General features: G+C 35.2%; 11 protein-coding genes across 12 annotated transcripts; 7 read left to right on the top strand and 4 right to left on the bottom strand.

The window, feature by feature from the left end:
• Positions 1 to 74: 74 nt before the first annotated feature.
• On the bottom strand, positions 75 to 632 carry OCT59_029466 (uncharacterized protein; the record flags this gene model as incomplete). Its single annotated transcript, XM_066144141.1, has 1 exon — positions 75 to 632. One exon carries the CDS (start codon positions 630 to 632, stop codon positions 75 to 77), a length of 558 nt encoding a protein of 185 aa, XP_065994709.1.
• Positions 633 to 842: 210 nt separating this feature from the next.
• OCT59_029467 (uncharacterized protein) lies at positions 843 to 1,684 on the top strand. The gene is made up of 3 exons (XM_066144147.1): positions 843 to 1,026; positions 1,125 to 1,208; positions 1,277 to 1,684. The coding sequence occupies exon 3, from the start codon at positions 1,286 to 1,288 to the stop codon at positions 1,574 to 1,576; it is 291 nt and encodes a 96-aa protein (XP_065994710.1). The 5' UTR covers positions 843 to 1,026; positions 1,125 to 1,208; positions 1,277 to 1,285; the 3' UTR covers positions 1,577 to 1,684.
• Positions 1,685 to 1,952: 268 nt separating this feature from the next.
• On the top strand, positions 1,953 to 5,957 carry OCT59_029468 (uncharacterized protein; the record flags this gene model as incomplete). The annotated part of the gene is made up of 7 exons (XM_025318121.2): positions 1,953 to 2,259; positions 2,337 to 3,657; positions 3,744 to 3,795; positions 4,277 to 5,384; positions 5,683 to 5,726; positions 5,792 to 5,859; positions 5,951 to 5,957. 7 exons carry the CDS (start codon positions 1,953 to 1,955, stop codon positions 5,955 to 5,957), a joined length of 2,907 nt encoding a protein of 968 aa, XP_025176938.2.
• A 524-nt stretch (positions 5,958 to 6,481) lies between these two features.
• On the bottom strand, positions 6,482 to 6,996 carry OCT59_029469 (uncharacterized protein; the record flags this gene model as incomplete). The annotated part of the gene is made up of 3 exons (XM_066144156.1): positions 6,482 to 6,678; positions 6,749 to 6,779; positions 6,862 to 6,996. The coding sequence occupies 3 exons, from the start codon at positions 6,994 to 6,996 to the stop codon at positions 6,482 to 6,484; spliced, it is 363 nt and encodes a 120-aa protein (XP_065994711.1).
• A 676-nt stretch (positions 6,997 to 7,672) lies between these two features.
• OCT59_029470 (uncharacterized protein) lies at positions 7,673 to 10,733 on the top strand. The gene is made up of 7 exons (XM_066144158.1): positions 7,673 to 7,967; positions 8,053 to 8,630; positions 8,703 to 8,871; positions 8,941 to 9,086; positions 9,167 to 9,280; positions 9,357 to 9,869; positions 9,935 to 10,733. Exons 1-6 carry the CDS (start codon positions 7,719 to 7,721, stop codon positions 9,694 to 9,696), a joined length of 1,596 nt encoding a protein of 531 aa, XP_065994712.1. The 5' UTR covers positions 7,673 to 7,718; the 3' UTR covers positions 9,697 to 9,869; positions 9,935 to 10,733.
• Positions 10,734 to 10,992: 259 nt separating this feature from the next.
• Positions 10,993 to 11,463, bottom strand: OCT59_029471 (uncharacterized protein; the record flags this gene model as incomplete). The annotated part of the gene is made up of 2 exons (XM_066144162.1): positions 10,993 to 11,015; positions 11,196 to 11,463. The coding sequence occupies 2 exons, from the start codon at positions 11,461 to 11,463 to the stop codon at positions 10,993 to 10,995; spliced, it is 291 nt and encodes a 96-aa protein (XP_065994713.1).
• A 1,481-nt stretch (positions 11,464 to 12,944) lies between these two features.
• OCT59_029472 (uncharacterized protein) lies at positions 12,945 to 13,620 on the bottom strand (the record flags this gene model as incomplete). Its single annotated transcript, XM_025326269.1, has 2 exons — positions 12,945 to 13,343; positions 13,414 to 13,620. The coding sequence occupies 2 exons, from the start codon at positions 13,618 to 13,620 to the stop codon at positions 12,945 to 12,947; spliced, it is 606 nt and encodes a 201-aa protein (XP_025176945.1).
• Positions 13,621 to 14,164: 544 nt separating this feature from the next.
• On the top strand, positions 14,165 to 14,701 carry OCT59_029473 (uncharacterized protein; the record flags this gene model as incomplete). 2 transcript variants are annotated; one of them, XM_066144172.1, is made up of 2 exons in its annotated part: positions 14,165 to 14,399; positions 14,449 to 14,465. In XM_066144172.1, 2 exons carry the CDS (start codon positions 14,165 to 14,167, stop codon positions 14,463 to 14,465), a joined length of 252 nt encoding a protein of 83 aa, XP_065994714.1. The 2 variants fall into 2 exon arrangements, with proteins under 2 accessions (XP_065994714.1, XP_025176946.2); XM_025310926.2 differs by having other exon boundaries at positions 14,165 to 14,701.
• A 67-nt stretch (positions 14,702 to 14,768) lies between these two features.
• OCT59_029474 (uncharacterized protein) lies at positions 14,769 to 14,987 on the top strand (the record flags this gene model as incomplete). The annotated part of the gene is made up of 1 exon (XM_066144173.1): positions 14,769 to 14,987. The coding sequence occupies one exon, from the start codon at positions 14,769 to 14,771 to the stop codon at positions 14,985 to 14,987; it is 219 nt and encodes a 72-aa protein (XP_065994715.1).
• A 236-nt stretch (positions 14,988 to 15,223) lies between these two features.
• On the top strand, positions 15,224 to 15,801 carry OCT59_029475 (uncharacterized protein; the record flags this gene model as incomplete). Its single annotated transcript, XM_066144180.1, has 2 exons — positions 15,224 to 15,360; positions 15,483 to 15,801. The coding sequence occupies 2 exons, from the start codon at positions 15,224 to 15,226 to the stop codon at positions 15,799 to 15,801; spliced, it is 456 nt and encodes a 151-aa protein (XP_065994716.1).
• A 643-nt stretch (positions 15,802 to 16,444) lies between these two features.
• On the top strand, positions 16,445 to 18,374 carry OCT59_029476 (uncharacterized protein; the record flags this gene model as incomplete). Its single annotated transcript, XM_025326270.1, has 5 exons — positions 16,445 to 16,657; positions 16,988 to 17,284; positions 17,365 to 17,546; positions 17,623 to 18,163; positions 18,258 to 18,374. 5 exons carry the CDS (start codon positions 16,445 to 16,447, stop codon positions 18,372 to 18,374), a joined length of 1,350 nt encoding a protein of 449 aa, XP_025176947.1.
• Between the last annotated feature and the right edge of the window lie 1,659 nt (positions 18,375 to 20,033).

Here is a 20,033-nt window from a genome sequence, read left to right on the forward strand (position 1 = left end):
GATTCAATGCTAGCTGGATTAGATGAAACAATAAGACAACACTTCCATATTATCAATCGGAATTTCAGACCCCCCTATTGATGAATTTCTGTATTACCACACTTGGAACGTCTAAACTTTTGAATATATGCTCTCACATCTTTCTCAGCATCTTCTTTTATCGTTTCTTCGTTAGTATAACCGACAATACCAAGATAGGCTTGAATCATGCTTATATCCTCTTCCAGATATAAAAGCAAATGGTATTTTTCTCTAAGTGCAAATTCCCCTAATGATACATCCATAAGATCTTTTCTATGTCGATGTAATGTATTAAGGGTTGGGTGGCCACCAGTCTCATCAAGATCCTCCTCTATCGATATAATTTTCTCCACTAAATCAAACAATAGTTTACTTGTATAATCAAGTGAATAATCAAGTGTTTCCGCTTTCTTGGTTTGATTCAATGCTGTTTGGTTTGTATTGTCATTAATAGATGGGGGTCCCTTTGGGACTATCGCCATACTACGTTTTCTTTCGGCTATGAGTTCCTGAATAGTTAATACTTCCATCTTCTTGTACAAAAGCACTTCATATAGTTGATTTTCAAGTATTTCACTTTGAACAAATTTATTATTAGTATTACTTGTCATGATTGTGTTTACCTCTAGCTAGCATATATTCAAATTTGTGTCCGGAATACTGATCATCAACCGGAGCGGGCCGATAGGTGATCACCAGCTCGGAAGAATTTGCTGGGCCACTCCTGTGCGACAAAAAATAAGTGGATCATCAGTCAGGTCTTGTGCGACATATTAATTTTCGCATATATAGTCGAAAAAACATATTAACCTTTATTCTTTATTTTTTCCCGAACAATCATGAGAAAAATGTGAAAGGAAGTCTAGTTGCAACACAGGACCTACCGTAAAAGTAAATATTAACGTTAAAAGCATATGTTATGAAGGGCTGAGGGATTCACAATTTTCGAGATCGCCAGGCGTAAAACCAACTATATGTCTCTCCGGTAGATCTACATGTGAAAAGGTATGAAAATTTCACTTGCATGTGTTTTATGGAACTCTGGGCATCATACAACAATATTAATAACGCCCCATACCTCCTTAACTTTTCCTTCCCAACAGTAATATATAAAGTGTGTAATGGTATGTGGAAGTTCAGCCAACATTCCTCAAAAAACTTTCCCAGAGAAAATAACGTAAAATAAGGTATGTATATGCTAGAAGTTATGTATGTATGGGAGCGAAGTTTTCTCACTATGGGTTCTTATATTTAGGAAACGAAAATGACTCACAAGAGTATTGTCAATCTTAAGTGTCGCCTCCAGGATGGTGAGGATGAAATAACTTACATAATCTCACCCTGCAAGGAAGATAAGGTCGCTATTCTCGAATTTGCTGTTAAAAGTCTATTAGCAAACCAAGGTTACGAAGCTCTCTCCTCCAATTTCGGTCTATACGTGAACGATCCTAAGGAAAATAAACTCATGGAATCAGGAGAAGAGATCTCTAAGTATTTCGATAAGCCTCTCGTTCAGGATCAAATTCACATTCTCATAAAACCTAAGAATAATTAGTATTTTTTATTCGTATCATGCTATGTAATAGTTTTTATGTATTGTAAGCCGACTTCCGGCAACTATTTTATTTCATAAATAAAGTATTATATTATCGAGAAACGGTCACGTGTAATGAAATATCAGGTCTATAAATCCTATATAAAAAACGTCAGGTGATAAGTGAGAAGAGTCTTCACGGTTAGGGAGGCGCAGTGATTAGGCGATTGTTGCACCTATGATGCAATGTGGCCGATCACACGGCAGGCTTGTGAAACAGAATAATTTCTCACATATACTAGGCTTTTTCGCAAATAAAATTCTTTTTACTCTTGTCCTCACATACCGCACTTTGAGCCAATAACATTTCGCAAAAAATACTATATAAGCCGAGAACATGTCTATCACTTTATTCTGTCTTGTTAAAGGAAATACAACTGCGAACGCTTTTCCTGTTCATATTGATAAGGGACAGTTTGTTGGTGACCTCAAGGACGCTATAAAAGAAAAAATAGATGTTCCAGCTAATTTTAAGGCGAAAGACTTGAAACTATGGAAAAAGGAAATTCCTGACGATCAGGACGATCTCTTAAGCAATCTCATTCTCAATGACGAACCCGAGCTCCTTGCAACAAGAGAAATTGGAGACTACTGGACTGAGAAACCGCCTAAGAGGAATATTCATGTTATTGTAAAGTTGCCACGTAAGTGTCTGGAGGTCTGGTAAGGTCTGTAATTTTCGTCATATGCCCTCGTAATATTAACACGTATTCGTTTCCAGTTCTCAGCTTGGAAGAGGCGTTGTCGTGTATTCCGCCACCGATAACATATTCACCGAAATGCACTCTATCAAAGTCCACTACAAAGGTCAGTGGTATCCCACCAACAAGCGTAAAGCTTTGGGGAGACTTTTTCGAGGAAGTGAATCAATTCCTCTTCGATCAACAACCGAGATTCGAGAGGCCGAAATTTAATGATGGGTTTGTTGTGGTCAAGGAAGAGGTTGTTCGTAATGCAATAAACGTCAATATTTGTATGATATTGAATAAACTAACAGGACCAGATTACGACTATTCGATGCGACAAACTGAAGCTACCGGCGAACCTGATTTCACTTGTCACTATCTTGTGGATTCATTGATCTTGGTGATTGAGGCGAAAAGAAAGCATGTTTTAGAAGATATGGGTGAACAGACATTTCCCGAGTTTTATCAGACGAGTAATTTAGCCAAGGATGTAATTCAACAAATCTGGAATTATATGGGAGAAAACGAACTTAGATATGGTATTCTCGCCACTTATGACAATCACTGGTTTCTACGCCGAGAGCATACGGAGCTTTGGATCTCAAAAACCCTTCCACTGCAGTCGGAGTCTCCACCAGTTCTCAAGGCATATGCTTATTTAACTCGACAGGCAAAAGAGAATACCAAGTCTCCTCATCCTCAAGTACTAGTACCAGTTCACGGGGACAATAATTCGCGTGTTCTTCGGTCACACATGAAATCACCTTCCAGTTCTTCGATAAGTCAACAACCAACTTCCAGCAATCAACAATTATCTTCTAGCACTCCTGTAGACCAGAAAAATTATAGCTTCACGGACTTTAAGTTTAAGGGAATACTAGGTGAAGGACGAAGTGGAAAAACACTTCTATGTGAGTTTCGTGGCAATGCGATTGCTTTGAAGAGCGTAGACTTGTCGAAAGCCCCACCATATGTTCTAGAAGAAATGCAAAAAGAAGTAGAGATTTACAAAGACCTCACAGATATTCAAGGCAAGTATATCCCAAAGTTAGTGTGTTATGGATATTATGGAGGGGGAATGAGCTTCGTTATCGGCATGACCATTGTCGGCACTTCGTTGAGCGAACAAAAAATAAAGAAACGGCAAAAGTCAAGGGCTATTAAGGGATTAGAAGCAATCCATAAACATGGCATCCTCCACAATGACATTCGGGAAGAAAACATCTTAATTAATGACAACGGCGACATCTACCTGATCGACTTCGGGATGGCAAGCCGGGAAGATACAAAAAAGAAGAGAAAGCTTTTCGAGGAAGAACAGCTCAAATTATCTCAATTGCTAGATGGATATATTGTGTAAGAATCTAACTATTTCGCAAATTACTGTATTGTGATTTCCTGTAATCCTAGTTTCTTATAATTAATAATCATGTATTTTACAGACATTTCGTAAAGAAGGAGGGGCGAATTTCCAAGTCACGTAAATGTAAGGTGGTTAGTTAGACTGTAGGATTAGACATTAGCATAGACGTCATGTATCAGTTGTATCACGGACTACGTCCCGAACTTTGTATTTATTTTTTTTCGCATGTATTAATAAAAAATTTTTCTTGGCAAATTTCAGCGAACTCGGTTCGCCCAAAATCACATGATATATTTTTTTATTTTGAATGCTTATATGCAGTGTATTAGTTATATATAGACCATGACATCCGAGCTTGAGTTATCGAAACAGCGTATCACTGAACTTGAGGCTGAGAACGTAAATCTTAGAAGAAAGCTCTCGGTGTCTGATGCTGAAATAGCTGAACTTAAGCGCAGGAATAACGAGTTTCTAAGAGCAAATAAGGAATATAACGAGAGGCGTGATGCTGAAAATGCCAAACTCAGGGCCAGAATCGAGGAGTTGGAGAAAAACAAGGAAGATTCTTCAGCTGAGAATGTTAGGCGTGATGTTGAAATTGCTGAGATTAAGGCTGAAGTAGTGAAACTAAGAGACAATAACGAAGAAAGCAAACAGTTAACTTCCCGTCAATCAGAGGTTACTTCTAAAGAAATGATTTCAGGATATGATCAGAATACTATAGATGAGATAGAGCCTCAAAGCTCTGTTTCCTCGAATACTATTAATTTGGTATCGAATGTATATGAGAAGGAGGATGTGAGTGATCATACTTTAGCACCTTCGGCTAAATCATCGGAGGAAAAAGAGACAGATGCTTTTTTGAACGAGGTGGATAAGAAAATGATTAGTGACAGGATTAGGCAAAGGAATAGAGAGAAAAAACTTCAGCGAAAAAACGAACAGGGTTTGATTCAAGAAATTAATTCATCCATGAAAGAAAAACACATCCTCTCGGCTGTGACTGAAATTTCAGCGAACCAAGTTCGCCCAAATTCTTTAGCAGAGAAAAATGAAGAGCGAGCGGTCCACCCTGATATCATTAGTCTATATGAAACCGCGTGCGGTGCAGAAAAGAAAGCAATCGAAGCCAATAGAGAAGAAACTTTGCGTTGGTGTTTCTATGCTAGAGAATTCAAGCGCATGTATAAAGATTTTATGGTCAGCAACAAAGTTGGGGAAAAGAAAGCGAAAGGTCAGGTATACGATTTTATTATCAAACAACTTCCCGATACTAAACGCAAAACTTTATGTAGACAAACACAGAAAGCTTTGAGAATTGACGATTTATTCGAAAAAATAGGAATGGACAAGCTTCAATACATAAAAACATATAGTGCGGATACTATTTCGAAATTTACTGATCCTCAGATTCAAATAATTATAGATCACTTCACCGAAAAGCCTAATATGGAATTTATTGATGATACTGAGGACGTAGAACAAGATAACGAGGTTCTAGAGGAACCCGATCAGAATAATGTATTGGAGATCTTGCCTCCAAAGGAATCAACTGCACCTCAGTCAACGAATGAAGAAGTTGTTTCGCAATCAGTTGAGACAGACGATGATAGTAACTGTAGTCACGACAACGATTCTGAAGAAGAGATGCCAGATGAATCGGATGATGATGGTTATGATGGATATGGTGGATATAATGAATATGGTGAACGTGATAGAGGTTATTATTATCGTGACGGAAGATACGAAAGGAAAGTCTCACCAATGATGAGTCCTATTATCTCTCCGGTAACCGCCTAGGAGAATTATTGGATGAATTGCATATTCGCATAGACTAGATTGTCTTTTTTTTTTCGAATCACGTGGGTGGCTTAGATATCGTGCGCAGTAAAACGTCCGCAGTAATACGTCACTGGTTCAGCAGAATATTATATATTTATATGCGCAGTAGTACCTCACCGGCATCCACAGATATGGACATGTGATATGACTACGCCACTGTTGCAGTCATTGCTAAGAATTTTTTGTGTTGTTTTCGTTATACACTTTCCCGAAAGTTCTGGTATGTTTTTTACTCGAAGATTCTGGTATAATTTTTATTAATCAGCCCTGACTTGTATTACGCAGATCATGGTGATAGAACGAAATGAATATGGAAATCGGCATGATCTTCGAGCGCTTGATGCTGATAAACGGTAGATTTTTATTACCTTACTAGCATTACTAACGTTAGCGCATTCAAATTACGTATATAGGCTAATCGCATATTAATCCGTTTTTGAATAGGAATTAGTAATACATGTGTGATTCGTCATCTACGGATCTCGATCCATGATGAACAAATATTCCGATTTTTATTCTTACAATTGAAATAGGGTAGGGTAATAATAACTATTCTACATAACGAACTTCCTTTTTTGGGGAGGCTGTGAACTTAAACAAAGATACCCACATGCGATCTTCTGTTTTGCAAGAGATCTTAGAAGTAAACGGAAAATTTTGAGACACGGCATTGCTCCATTAGTGTTACATTAAGTTGTCATAGAATCGTAATTCGTCGGATTTACTTTTAAGCCGTATTGTTAAATTCAGGGAGGAACATTTGTTATTATTAGACGGGATCCAGGCCGTTATAATTGCTTTAGCTGAAAAAATATAATTATGAAAAATATAGTTATGACAAATACACGTAATTTTTATTAAATCGGGTTAAATTCTCTTTTCGCGCATAGTAGGCATACAGTATAAAATAAACCTTTTTCCCAGCGCATTTACGCAAGATAACTATTGCTATTAAAAAAAATCAAGCGATATTATCTAAAAAACTTGATCCACCAATAAAATCTCAATAAAATTACTACGCCTAATCATGTCCAGTTTGTCATTGCTCAACTCTTCGGGAGTCATGCCTTTTTTGACCTTAACCGCTGTTTTTTTGTTCATTGGTCCAGTGTTAATCATAGGGATCGCTACCATGTGGTCAAATCTCAAACAAAAAATTTCCGATGAACTTTCTGCATATGTCAATAGAATCGTCAATGATCTTGATACACCGGAAATCGAAAACATCTTCAGTAAACTCACTGCGGAAATTAATTCTAAAATCGCCAACGAACTTTCCGAACGTATTTCCGAATTAATTCTACTTTCACTGCGGAGCTTGTGAGAAACAACAATGAACTTAATAAGAAACTTACCGGAGAAATCGCTAAAATCAATTCACGTGATGCTGGATATGCCTCTGAGGCGCAGAAAATTTTATCGATGATCAATAATGCGACCACAAGACTTGATAATATCGAAGAAGCCTGCCGTAATGATTTTGGCAACATTTCATCTGAATTCACTTCGATCAGAACCTCTATTGAAGCTCTCCGAAATGAAATGATCCAATGTTATGCAATTGCCCAAAGACTTCAGGTCGAATTGATCAGTTGAGTGTAGCCAACCATTCCTCTAGTAGCGAAAGTTTTTCTAGTCGATTATCTGATTCATCTCTTGAAGAAAATAGGAACCATTTTAAGCGAGTTTTTAATTCGAATAAGGAAGAAGGAGAAACTTTAGATTATGCGTTTGAAACCGTTAGACGTGAAATTCGTCAACTTACTGGGGAAAAGATTAGGAAAGAAACTGTAAAAAATTTTTATTATGGCGGAGGGGATCCAAAGTTTAGAATAATAATGTCAATTATGAGATGGGTAGATAGTAAAGAATTTAGTGATAGTGTAAATAATAATGCGGAGTAGTGGGAAGGAACTGCCATCCTTTTACTTGTGTAAAAGACGTCTAGGGGCGGGCAGGCATATTTTATGCTTTTATTCCTCCCTTTAAACACCACTACCCGTTTCATTTTTTAGTCTTACGGCTTCTTTTCATGTAATATTTTATGAAAAATATAATAAAAAGCTTTTTTTCACAATATTAGTTCTGTAATAAATCTTATGATTAGGTTGGTATCACCAAGAACGTAATAATCATCTACATTAGATTGATAATCATCAGTTACGCGTTTTACAGTTTCAAAGTTCCAAATCTAATTACACGTTAAAGTGCCATGTCTTCAGATTATCGCAAAGAACTAATCAAAGCAGGAATTTTAGTCTACTGGAATCGAAAGACGGCTTCTAAAGGTGTTGGGATGTTAAATTGTCTTCGACAGCTTGATTCTAAGCTAGATTTACAACTGCATGAAAAACAACTAGTTCATACACTCTACTTTAATCATCTCTCGAGACTTTCTACTGAGAAATCGATCGGTCAGTTGTTATTAAATAAAATTCTGGCCGAAATTAGGACTTCTACGGTATGTATGCATGCATTGGGAGGTAAAACTTAAAAGCGGACGAAAACTCATCGCAAAGATATTGTATATTCGTTCTCTACCTCAGAAAATAGTTAACTCTTATGAAATAACGGAGTTCTGGAAAAGAAAGGAAGAAGGTTCTTACAGAAAAACCTTAGACGGACATACACGAAAAGAAAAAGAATATTTGAGCTCTCTTCATCTCGGTGAGTTACAAAATGAAGATGACAATAACAAGAAGGAATTTGATGCGAAAAACGATGAATATGAAGACGATAAAGATAAAGACGGTGAAGACGATAACGATTATGATGAAGAGGAAGACGATAAAGATAAAGACGATGAATATGAAGACGATAAAGATAAAGACGGTGAAGACGATAACGATTATGATGAAGAGGAAGACGATAAAGATAAAGACGATGAAGAGGAAGACGATAAAGATGGAGACAATGAAGATGGAGACGGTGGCCCATCTGTTACAATGGATGGTAAAGCGCTGATTGATGTCCTCGTCCCAGGTGAAGACTCAAAAATTGTGGAAAGAAATGAACCAGACGCTATAGGTCGGACAAAGCGCTGGATTTTATCAAGTGAAACTGATGTGGGTCAAGTTTTGACCACTTATAGATACCAAATCCCTGAGTCGCAAAAGTGTATTGAGTAAGTTTATTTTTTCATTGGTGATTGCATCTTTTAACGACGCTATATTTCATGGACTGTTCTGTTCAATAGTCCTATTTACTGGGGAATCCTCGACCTCACCGGGTCTCACACAGAAACAAAGAAACTCTTCACTACGGAAGATTGGAATGAAATGTTAAAAAGCTTCGAGGACGAAATTGAAGTTATTGAAGAGGATATACCCGACGCTGTATATCTATTTTTTGATGAAATTGATGAGGTAACTAATGACGATCGATGTATATTATGTTCAGATTTTGCACATGTTATATTGTTATATCCGTATCAGATAATAAAGACTGATGGGAAGAATGAGGCTATTGTAACGGCAATTGACGGGATTTCCTTGCAAGAATTAGAAGCAAAACACAAGATCACACTCAGTGAACGCGATAAAGCCTACATGATCGAAGTCAAAAGGGCGGTCTTAACATAGTAAGTGAAATACAGTACAGACTTTTTCTTGAGGTGAATTCTTACTACAATTTGAATTTCTCTTTGGCATTTTTTCACAGTGCCGAGAACTTGGCCGGTGTTGATCTGCCGGTTTCAGAGTCTGCTTATGACAATTTATTTACAAATATGCTCATAAGAAGATTTCTCGATAATACCGAACTGAAAATGGACTCGTAAGTTGAAGGAGATTATACTATTGATGGCTTTTTCATTCACCAATCCTTCACATAAATATACATATTTCTTTAGGGGGGAGATCTGCTCCTGGGCTTCAGCTCAACGACGTAACGAAGGTCGTTCAATTACACTCCGCGCTCGGGTGGGACAAAAATGTGACTTTAGGGGAACATTAAAGCATAGTATAAATAAATTAGAAGCGATAACAGGACTCCGAAGTGGTGGTCTGCCAGAACCACATCGTAAAAAGATTTTTTTGGACTCACTTGACTTATCCATAACTATGAGAGATATCCTACATGCATTTTTTAAATCTAATGCAAACTCCCCAGATGAAGATTTACATAAAATATTTATTCTCGGAGTCCAATCATGGGGTAAACAGATAATTGACATAACCAACCCTCATTAATAATTAATTACTTATTTACTTATATTATTTTGTTTTAAAGGCTGGTCCTTGCTATGGATTGCAAAGGGACAAACATTTGTAGGTATGGAAAGTTGTGTACAACAGCATTGCCCAATTCTATAAGAACGCTTGCATGTTTAGAAAAATTTTACATTGAAATGAAAAATGTCAAGGTAATTTTTAGTTCGTTATGTTACTGCTTTATGACGCAATTCTTAACGCGATTATACTATAATAGGCTACCCTCCACTCTATATGCAACAAAGCAAATGATATTGCTTTGTCTCATGCTCGAGCACATAGAAGAAAGCGAAAAGGAAAAGACCGGGAAGAGCATGCCAATGTTGATATCGGAGGCTGTTTTGGAAAAATTACCGGAACACCTACTTCAAAAAAGTCACGAACATTATAATATGGTTCTTCAGTTTAACTTTTACTTTTTTATATATATTTGCATTAAGTAGTTAGCTTGATTAAGCAAAGTTTTCAACAAATGAAGTTTTAAGTCGCATTATTTTTATAATATGTATTTGAACTGAACTGTGTGATTGTCTCATCCAAATATGACATATGGTCTATTGTTTGCAATCCATCTCATAGGAGGGTGTTTAGCGTTGGATTTGTATGATTGCATTACTAACCTACTGCTTCAAAACAATTCCAAATGGCCAAACCTTTCTTTAAAAAAATAGGGGAGGCCTCGCTAATGACAACCGGACCACATCAGCAAGACTAAATTCTGCCTCTGCAGAAAAATCTCTTGGTGTTGTGCTTGGCAAAGTGGGCATGACATAGCGTGGCATAATTGTCTGCTCTCATGTCCTCCTATACATTGACAATGTAGCTACTTGCTCTCTGGAAGTGTGCCAGTTCCGAAAGTTTAGTTCTACTTGTTAGTATTTTCAAAATTTTCTGTCTTTACAAATTCCTAGCTTAAATAAAAAATGTAATATATCAGAATGCAAACATACAAAAAAAATTACCATACACATGTATAATGGTTATAAATAAAGCATTTAAAGTTTTGGATTTATTCAATGAGACCCAACTCTCGAAGATGATTTGGAATAACTTTGTATGGATCCTCGTAATACCAAACATATCTTAAAACAATTGAATTCTTCTCGCAAAGTTCTTTTTTGAGCTGATCACGCATCAACTGTTTTTCAAACTCTTCCGGATCTTTGTGAAAGTATTTTACATGTTGCTCATGTTGTTTTCCCTGTACCTCTATAGCAAATCCATACTGTGGATAGTAGATGTCGAGTTCTAGTCCTCGAGGGTGTTCAGGTATTTTCAAGAAATCTGGTCGGCGCACGCTGGAAGGTGGGCCAAGAATGTTAGTTATGACTTCACGACACAGATTTTCATGTTTATTTAAGCAATATGGACACCAAGATTTAACATGCTTAATACTATTAAAACTAGCAAACCATTTATGACCTTTATCCAAAGCATTTGAGTATTTGCATTAACATATTCTGTAGAAAGGCACTTACCACCTCGTTCTTGTGCAATACTATTTGCTATATCAATAGATTGATGTGTAACATGATCGTGTCTTTGTACCGGGATAGGTTTTTTATCTGGTATAACATGTTTTCGACCTAGTATACTGCACCTTCGACACCAAGTTCCCTTAAGAATATCTTTTGCCGAAGCCTTCCACTTATGTCCTTCTTTACACTGCCATTTAAGAGGATCCCGTCTATTAACATACTCAGCTGTAAGGCAAAAGCCTCCTTTCTTTTCTGCAAACTTCTTCATAGAGCTCCGAACAGGTCAGCCAAATTCAGGTAACCTGACCTGACCTGACCTGAAATTCAGGTCAGGTATGAGATTTTTAAAAAAAATTCAGGTCAGGTATGAAGATTGACCTGACCTGATTGACCTGTTGACCTGAAACTATTGATTCTATTATATAATAAAAGTGAGTTGCGGTATTGCGATTCACTTTTTTATATTGATTTCATATAATAAAAGTGAGTTGCGATATTGCGATTCACTTTTTTATATTAATTCTATATAATAAAAGTGAGTTGCGATATTGCGATTCACTTTTTTATATTAATTCTATATAAAAAAAGTGAATCGCAATACCGCAACTCACTTTTATTATATGAAATCAATATAAAAAAGTGAATCGCAATACCGCAACTCACTTTTTTTATATAGAATATATATAAAAAAGTGAGTCGCAATACCGCAACTCACTTTTTTTATACAAAATCAATATAAAAAAGTGAATCGCAATACCGCAACTCACTTTTTTTATATTAATTCTATATAAAAAAAGTGAATTGCAGTATTGGGATTCACTTTTTTATATGATTTTAATATAAAAATGTTGAATCGCAATATTTCGAGAAAAAACGTTGCGAAAACGTTTTTTCATAATATTATATTAAAAAAATGTTTCGTAACATTTTTTTTTGATATTTCAATAATAATGTTGCGAAAACATTTTTTTCATAATGTTATATTAAAAAAAAAAAAGTTTTGTACTGTTTTTTTTCAATACTTAATAAAAATAGTCCTGAAATTTTTCAGGTTTCAGGTCAGGTCAGGTCAAACAGACAACCTGATATAACCTGACCTGACCTGACCTGAAAAAAAATTTCAGGTCAGGTTTATCGATTAACCTGACCTGACCTGACCCATTCGGAGCTCTAAGTTCTTCATATCTTCAATTGTTCGAGTACGACGATTTTCAACTGCGCACCGTGGGCGCCATGTATTTTCATTCTTTACACTACTAAGTCTTGCAGACCACAAATGATCCTTAGCACATTTCCAAAACATTGGCATCTGACAATTGATATAACTTTCAGAGATGCATTCACCTCCTCTACTACGTGCAATTTCTTTAGCAATATTTAAAGTTAATTTTGCCATTAATGTTTTATACTAAATTTTCAAAAGGTTGGACGCGATTCCTCCCTTTAAACGTGATCTACTCCAATATCTTTTATTAGTTTCATTTTTTACTTAGTCGGCCGACCCTTTCTCATGTATTACTTTGCAAAAATATAATAAAGATTGTACTTTGAGTTTTTTAAACATGTTTCGTGTTTTACAAGTGATATTGATGTTTATTAATTACAGCTTTCGCATTCTACTGCATCGCGCTTACAGTTATGAAAAAATACAAAATTTACTAAACTACTATAGCTATTTACAGATATGAAAAAATCCCGCTTTAATACAGAATAGCAAAGTAAAATAAATTTTGTTACTATCTATAAAAATCACTCTTGATCGTCTGGCTTATTATAATTAATATAAATATTAATTGTTTCAGCGCTTTGAGAAAATGAGGACGTGACGGGTCTAGAACTAGAAGAAGGTGGTCTTGATATAGAGGGTGTTGTTGGACGCGATTTATTAGGAGAAGGAATTGCTCGAGGGTTTTTTGAAGCAGTTCCGGTTCTTGAAACAGTTGCGGATGATGATAATGGTCTTGGAATTTTCGATGGTGGTTGTGATCTTCTCGGTGAATTAGATGATGATGGTTTACTCCCAAGGGGACCTGTTCCTTCATTAGTGCGTAGAGGTTCTTTCCAAAACTCTGTGGAGAATTCCTCGTAATATTGTTCTCTGACAAGACTCCTCTTATTCTTGGTTCCTTCATAACGGGCTTTAGTCGTCTAATAAGTATAGAAGAAATTCAAAGTCAGGAACGGACAAGTATTAATCCATTCATAATACGATAGTTACATAATATGCTCGAGTTAATGATAAGAATTTCTTATTGCAAGCTTCTCCAGTGAAGTAATTCGTATTATAGTTTTCGTTAAGCTTCTCTGCTATTTCCTCCCAAAAGATTTTTTTGCAACGCTTGGGGGTCTGGTGATACTCTTCATTACCCATTTTACGTTCATCAATAAGGATACGGGTTTGTTCAGCATTCCACTCTAGAGACATTTTTACGAGTAAGAAAAGCTTTTATTGAAGAGGTGAGGTAGCGGGGTAAGCAAGAAGGGCTTGCTTTTATGTGTCATGATTCAATGAGCTGGCCAGATTAGCGTTGTTTAAAATATAATGATATCAATTAATATCAATCGAATAATAACGGTGGCTTAGCTTTGATCTGTGACACATCTCGTGATTTAAGTTACGAGGAAGTTACGGGCAAGTTGCAGAGAAGTTGCAGGGAAGTTGCGAGAACTAGGAGAGGTCTCATGTGATACGATATACAGTACATCATACCACAAACTGATTTAGCCGAAGATGCTGTGCATATGCATGTAAATATAAAATCCGAAGGGATATGACCCTATATAAATCCCTACAATCGAATAAAAATGAACTTGAGTTTAGCAATATGTAGTCTCACTAAATCGGCTACAAATTGATAAAATCGCTTATAAAATTGAATCTGATATTTATTAGAGTATAATATTGCTAAATCAGCTAAAAACACTATAAATCAATAAAACACTATTTTATCGTTTAAACATTTATAAAGATGGATTTAGATAGTAATGCTTACTATAAGCTTTGTTCGCCTGATCCTGATCGTGATGATAGATATAATAAGATAATAAAAGCAATACACCTTTTACAACATAAATATGATAATGAAACACCAGAAATGTGGTGCTCTCGTATCCGTGGTCCATTTAGAAAAATACTTGAAGAGAACCCAGAAATATTTTCTAAGAATGGATATATTCGCATGTATGCAAAGTTTTATGAAGATGGTAAAGGGTTCCATCCTAGCGGAAATCTAACAAATTATATATATTGTAGTGTGTGTGACTCCCTAGTATTCATCCCTGAAAGGCTTATAGGCGAATTTCTCTATCGAGATGGCCACTTGAAGAGATGTATTGTTAGCAAAGCTAACCCAATCGAACATGCAAGAAAAAAAGAAATTCTTCAATCTATTGATAGAAGGGAATTTAATATCTGGCAATATAAACAGTATATATTACAAGAAGAGGCTGAAATGAAGCGTCTTCGACATTTCTCCCCATCTCTTTCTTCACTCAGAGAAGGATAAATTGGCATCGATATCATATGATTTTGATTCTCGTACAATTGGCTATGAAACATATAAGCAGGATAAAATGACTATAGCTGAAAATATTATGCCAAGTGCTCCAAGTTTCAAGCCAGCTTGTATTTCTATTACCTCTGGTAACCAAGAAATGGTTTCACCTAATTCTTATCAATCATCAAATTATAAAAGTGATACAGGCGAATTATTTATCTCGTCTCAGTATGCAAAACAGCCAAAAGGCACTATGTTGAGATTGAGGGATGGGAGAGTACTCACGGTCGTCTAACTGGCTTAAGACACTTCGCAATATCTTTCAACCGATCATTAGCTTTATATATCTCTCGACTATGTCAAGACCAAACATAACTTATACTTTATTTTTTTGCGAAATGAATTCTGCATACATGATCACCTAGTATAATTGTGAAATGTATCACCTGCATAAATTTATGCGGGATAAAAATATGCTATGCATGATCTGCCTATTCTAGGTTAGATCTTCTAATATATAACTATTTTATCATGAAGCGATCTTGGGGATTCTTGATTGCGAAACAATATAACTATCAGTTTAAAATTTCTATGCAACAGTTATCCAACGAGCTTATAGGAATTACAAGAAGAGACCCGAATCTTCGGCAAAACGAGTTTGGAAGGCGGTGAGGAATGATGATACTCCTGTTAGATGAAAATATTTAGGTATTATTCCTCGTGATATGTATTATTATTATATTAATGGAAAACTAATAGAATTTAACTGGAAAGTTGATCATTTTTACAGTCAATATAGTCATATCCTTTATTCTACTAGAACTTGGGCAGAAGAAAAACAAAATCAATTAGCGTGCCGATTAAATTGGTTAAGCTTTGAACTTGTTAAAAAATTATTACAACAAGAAGGTTATGTACTTCTTTATGGTACATTTGAATGGCCTATCATGATAAAATGGACACAGAATCCCAAATATTATCTTGATACTGAAGAAAATCGCAATTCTAGGCATTTTGTTAGAAAGGACATGTTGGGACCACATGACATAAAATCCATAGAATCCCATAGTCGGCTAACTAGTGACTGGTGGTATAAACATAAAGCATAGGTAGACAAGTTCGCAATATCCCAGTTCTATAAATTTCGTCAAAATAAAAATATTGTCTAAGTGCCTTAAGGCCAATGCATGTAGGCATGTGTGACATAAATTAGCACGTTTTTCGATCCTCGTTAAAGTATATATGATGTAATAGGCAAATCATTTGTACTTTGTAGCTCTGTGTGACTGCTTGTGCGACAAATTAATTTTCACACATAAGAAATCGATCCCCCAAAATATTTCGAATTTTTTTCCTATCTATCTGAATAGCATTTATTTATGAGTTTATTTCCTCCGGTACTAGAGGCTATTTCTACTAGATTTCGACAGCGACAAGCGCGAGTATATTTATATAATGTTACTAGACCTTTATTACTGAGCGGACAGCGTAAACTCGAGCAAGTGAAATAAAAAAAGAAGGTATATGCATACTCCCCAACGCCTTTGTAAATGTTGAGATCTTTAATGCACATTCCACATGCCCTTACTCTCTAACACAAAATTTTGGCGTAAAGTGCCTCGTACATTTCTCCTATCTTTCCAACATGAAGAGAATGTGAGAAATGGTGACATTTAAAAGGGCAATGTAAGTAATTTTTAAAGTCTGAATCGTCAAGAATATTCTCCACTGAAATACTGACAAAATTTTACCATGGCAAATTTAGTAGCTAAGATAGAAGAACTTTTGGTATATGATTCATTAGACGCTCTTTGCGGGGCGTCTGTAGTTTATTTAACAATAGAGGAAAATGTCTTACTTCCATATAATAAAGTACGAGAGTTAGTCGACCGGGCAGTCAATTCATCTTTGACGAAAATAGATGATCTTGAGCGAAAGACTAAGGTGTTAGAAATTTTACCGCAGGTTTGTAATAATCTTTTATATGAATTATTTGTTAGCATATAATGATGAAATTACAGCAGATAAATGAGCTGTATTTGGTTGGCCGTTGCTGAAGGTCGGGGAATGCCGGTCCGGAAGAGCGATGTGTTCAGGAATATTTATTCCTCTATATGTGAGATTTCTATCCCACTGTGTGCGTGGTCGAATTTAGCCAAATGATAAAAAGTTCGCTATAGAGATTGTTAGTATCTGATTGCATGCACATGTGCAGAATTTAGTGGCATATACAGTATTTAGTGACATATATTTAGTGGCATATATATTTATTCGCGCGAATTCTATCTGCTGTAGATGGAAAATGGATATAGAAACATCGTCGGTTTAAAAGCGATAAAGGCGCTAAATACCCCTCAAGAATCATCTCTAGATTATACGCGAGAAGAAATAGATCAAAATATCAGGGCATTAAAATCGAAGCTTAGTTCTCCATTAACAGAGCCAGATGCATCTCTTTATGATAGTATCAAAAAAAATTTAGAAAGTATCGAATCTGATCTTACATGGCGTGATCCAGAGGCGAGCACAGTTCTTAGTGATGAATCTCCATTAGTGCAAAACTTGAAAACAAGACAGAAGCGTCATTTTTTGGTAAGTATATTTCAGTAAATACATAGCCGGAGGTGCTTCATATAATTTTGACTTTTATAAGGGATTATTTATTTCTTTAGGAACCGCGTGAGAGAATGAAATGTGAGCTTCCTAAAGAAATTATTTCCAAGTGTGAGGAGTTTACAAATAATTTTCGCAGGGGGTATACTCCTAATAATTTTAACAACATCATACATGACAAAACGTGGAAAGAGACTGGTCCTGATTTGGAAAAAAGAACGGAATGGATACTTAGTGTACTGTAAGTTCTTCCATATTTTCTTAATAAATTCGTAATGGTTTTTATGTCGCAGATTCATTAATTAGTTATATTTTAGTGCGGAAATTTGGAATAACCCAGCATTTACAACCAGCGAATCTCGTAGTAAGCAAAGTGAAGGTACCTACGTCACAGATGTAATAGTACCACTACTTCGAGCCACATTAGGGGATTTACCAAACGGACATATTTGCTTAAGCACGGCTGAATGGCAGAGCTTAGCAAGTAAAGCTCGCAAAAATGCTGGGACGGATAAAGAACGTATAGGGAAGAAACCCGACATTATGGTACTAGACCAATATGTGGATAAAATAATTGAGCTTACATATGTTGAATGTTCACGTATTGTATGTAGTACTACAAAAAAAGCAAATGACGAAGTGAAGCTGTGGAGAGAAACCTTAGATGGTGCGAGTTTTGTAAATATTGCATGTAGGCCAACTAGTAACCAATTTGGAATTGTCGGTATTCAGGTTGCTGGTGCGACCATATATTTGAATGTTCTGATGAATGATGCGAGCGGAATTCCGAGGTATTTTCACCTTAATCATGCTGATATTCCTTTGGATTTTAATTCACCAAAACGTGTCAAATCTCTTGTGCGATTATTATTAACCTTAAGGGCATGTATGACATTTCCTATTTTTGTTTTAGTTTCATTATTAGTCGGCTAACATTCTGTAATTGCAATAGAATATCCTAATTGTGAATAAAAGTTTACTTGCACGAGCATTGGAACAAGCAATTTCAAATCCACCTCGAAATGTCCATTCAAGCCCAACTGTTTCCACACCACCATATAATAATTAACATCGTATCATGTAATTTAGCGAAATTTATCATAGAAGAAACTCTAGCTTATGTATTTTACACATCGCCTTAATGGCTATTTTTTTCCTATATCAATAAAGCCCTGGTGGCCTATTATTATCTTACATTCATCTGTATTTTTTTTCGTGCGGGATATGCACCGGATAATAAAACTTTTCTTGGCAAATTTGCGGTCTCGGAAAACACGTGACTCCGTGAAAAAAATTCACGCACTTTTGAATATTAACATACTACTACATTACGCTAGCATGCAATCCGAAATAGATGAGACCGATTCATTGAAAATATGCATTGCCAGGCTTGAAGTCGAAAATGCCGAACTTAGAAAGAAGTTTGCTGAGATTGAAGCCAGGAATGCTGAGCTTAAGGCCAGAATTGCGAAATTGGAAGATAATCAAACACAGAATGAAATAGTTAAAAACTTATTATCTGTATCATGAAAGGCGTGATCATGTATTCTTGACAAATTTCAGCCGGGGCACTCCTGCCAAAATCACGTGAATTTTTTGCCAATCGGTTACTATAGCAGATCCCCTATCTGATGTGACGCAATCCGTGATATTGGCGCGTAGCAAAGCATCTTCGGGGAAATTCTCAAAATTTTCTTATAAAATTTCTGAATCTATAAAATTCTCAAAATTTTTATTAGTTACCTATGGTAATAATGACTGGTATACTAACACCATCTTTTCACATATATTACTCAAAGCAACTTAACCAGCTTCCTCGTTCCATTAAAATAGATACATGGCGACGTCTTACAACACGAAAGCATCCATTATCGATAGAACAGGCAAGTAGTATCCATCCCGAAGTGGAAGATTTGTTAAATAAGGCGGTTGGAAATTATATTAACGTTAAGCTTTGTTATAGCCATAATCAAATTCTAATGAGATTGTCAAAGTTAAATGCAAAATTTTTCAAAATTTTTGTCATCTAAAAAATACAACTTTTGACCAATAGTTAATCTTCAATTTTATAATATAAAATTAACAAATAATAATTTTTGTTACATAAATTAAGATTTAAGCTCTTTGCAAAAAAAAATTTTATTAAAATAACTTCATTTTTCATAAAATTAGATGAGAACTGAATTTTCAGTAAAATTGCAAGCAAATTTGTCTGCAATGTCTTACCATTTAAGGGATAACTAATAATGACTTATAAATATTCTACTATTTCTTTTTTCTAATTCCCTTTTTTTCATTACTTAAATCTTTATGAATCCTATTATTTCTTCTAAACTATAAATATAATTAATCTAAACTATAAATAACTATTATATAACTATAAATTATTGTATTCTTTAATTATTTCAGTTAAATATTCTTTTTTTGGCTAAATGTTTATCTTTATTTCATTTAATATATTATTTATCCTTATTTTATTCAGTAAATTATTAAATGTTTATCCAATCACATAATTCTTAAATATTTATAGTAAAATATTATTTCATTCATTTAGATTAAATAGATAATTTTATCTCCCTTTGTAATGATATATACTGTTTTCTTTAAATATAATAATAATAATAAAAAATATAATTTGTAATAATTGATATTTTTAATAAAAACAGAATTTTTTTTAATATCTAGAAAATTTTCAAAATAGTATATATAGTTTATTTATTTAAATACC

This window comes from Rhizophagus irregularis, chromosome 9, assembly GCF_026210795.1.
Source record: "Rhizophagus irregularis chromosome 9, complete sequence".
NCBI lineage: Eukaryota > Fungi > Glomeromycota > Glomeromycetes > Glomerales > Glomeraceae > Rhizophagus > Rhizophagus irregularis.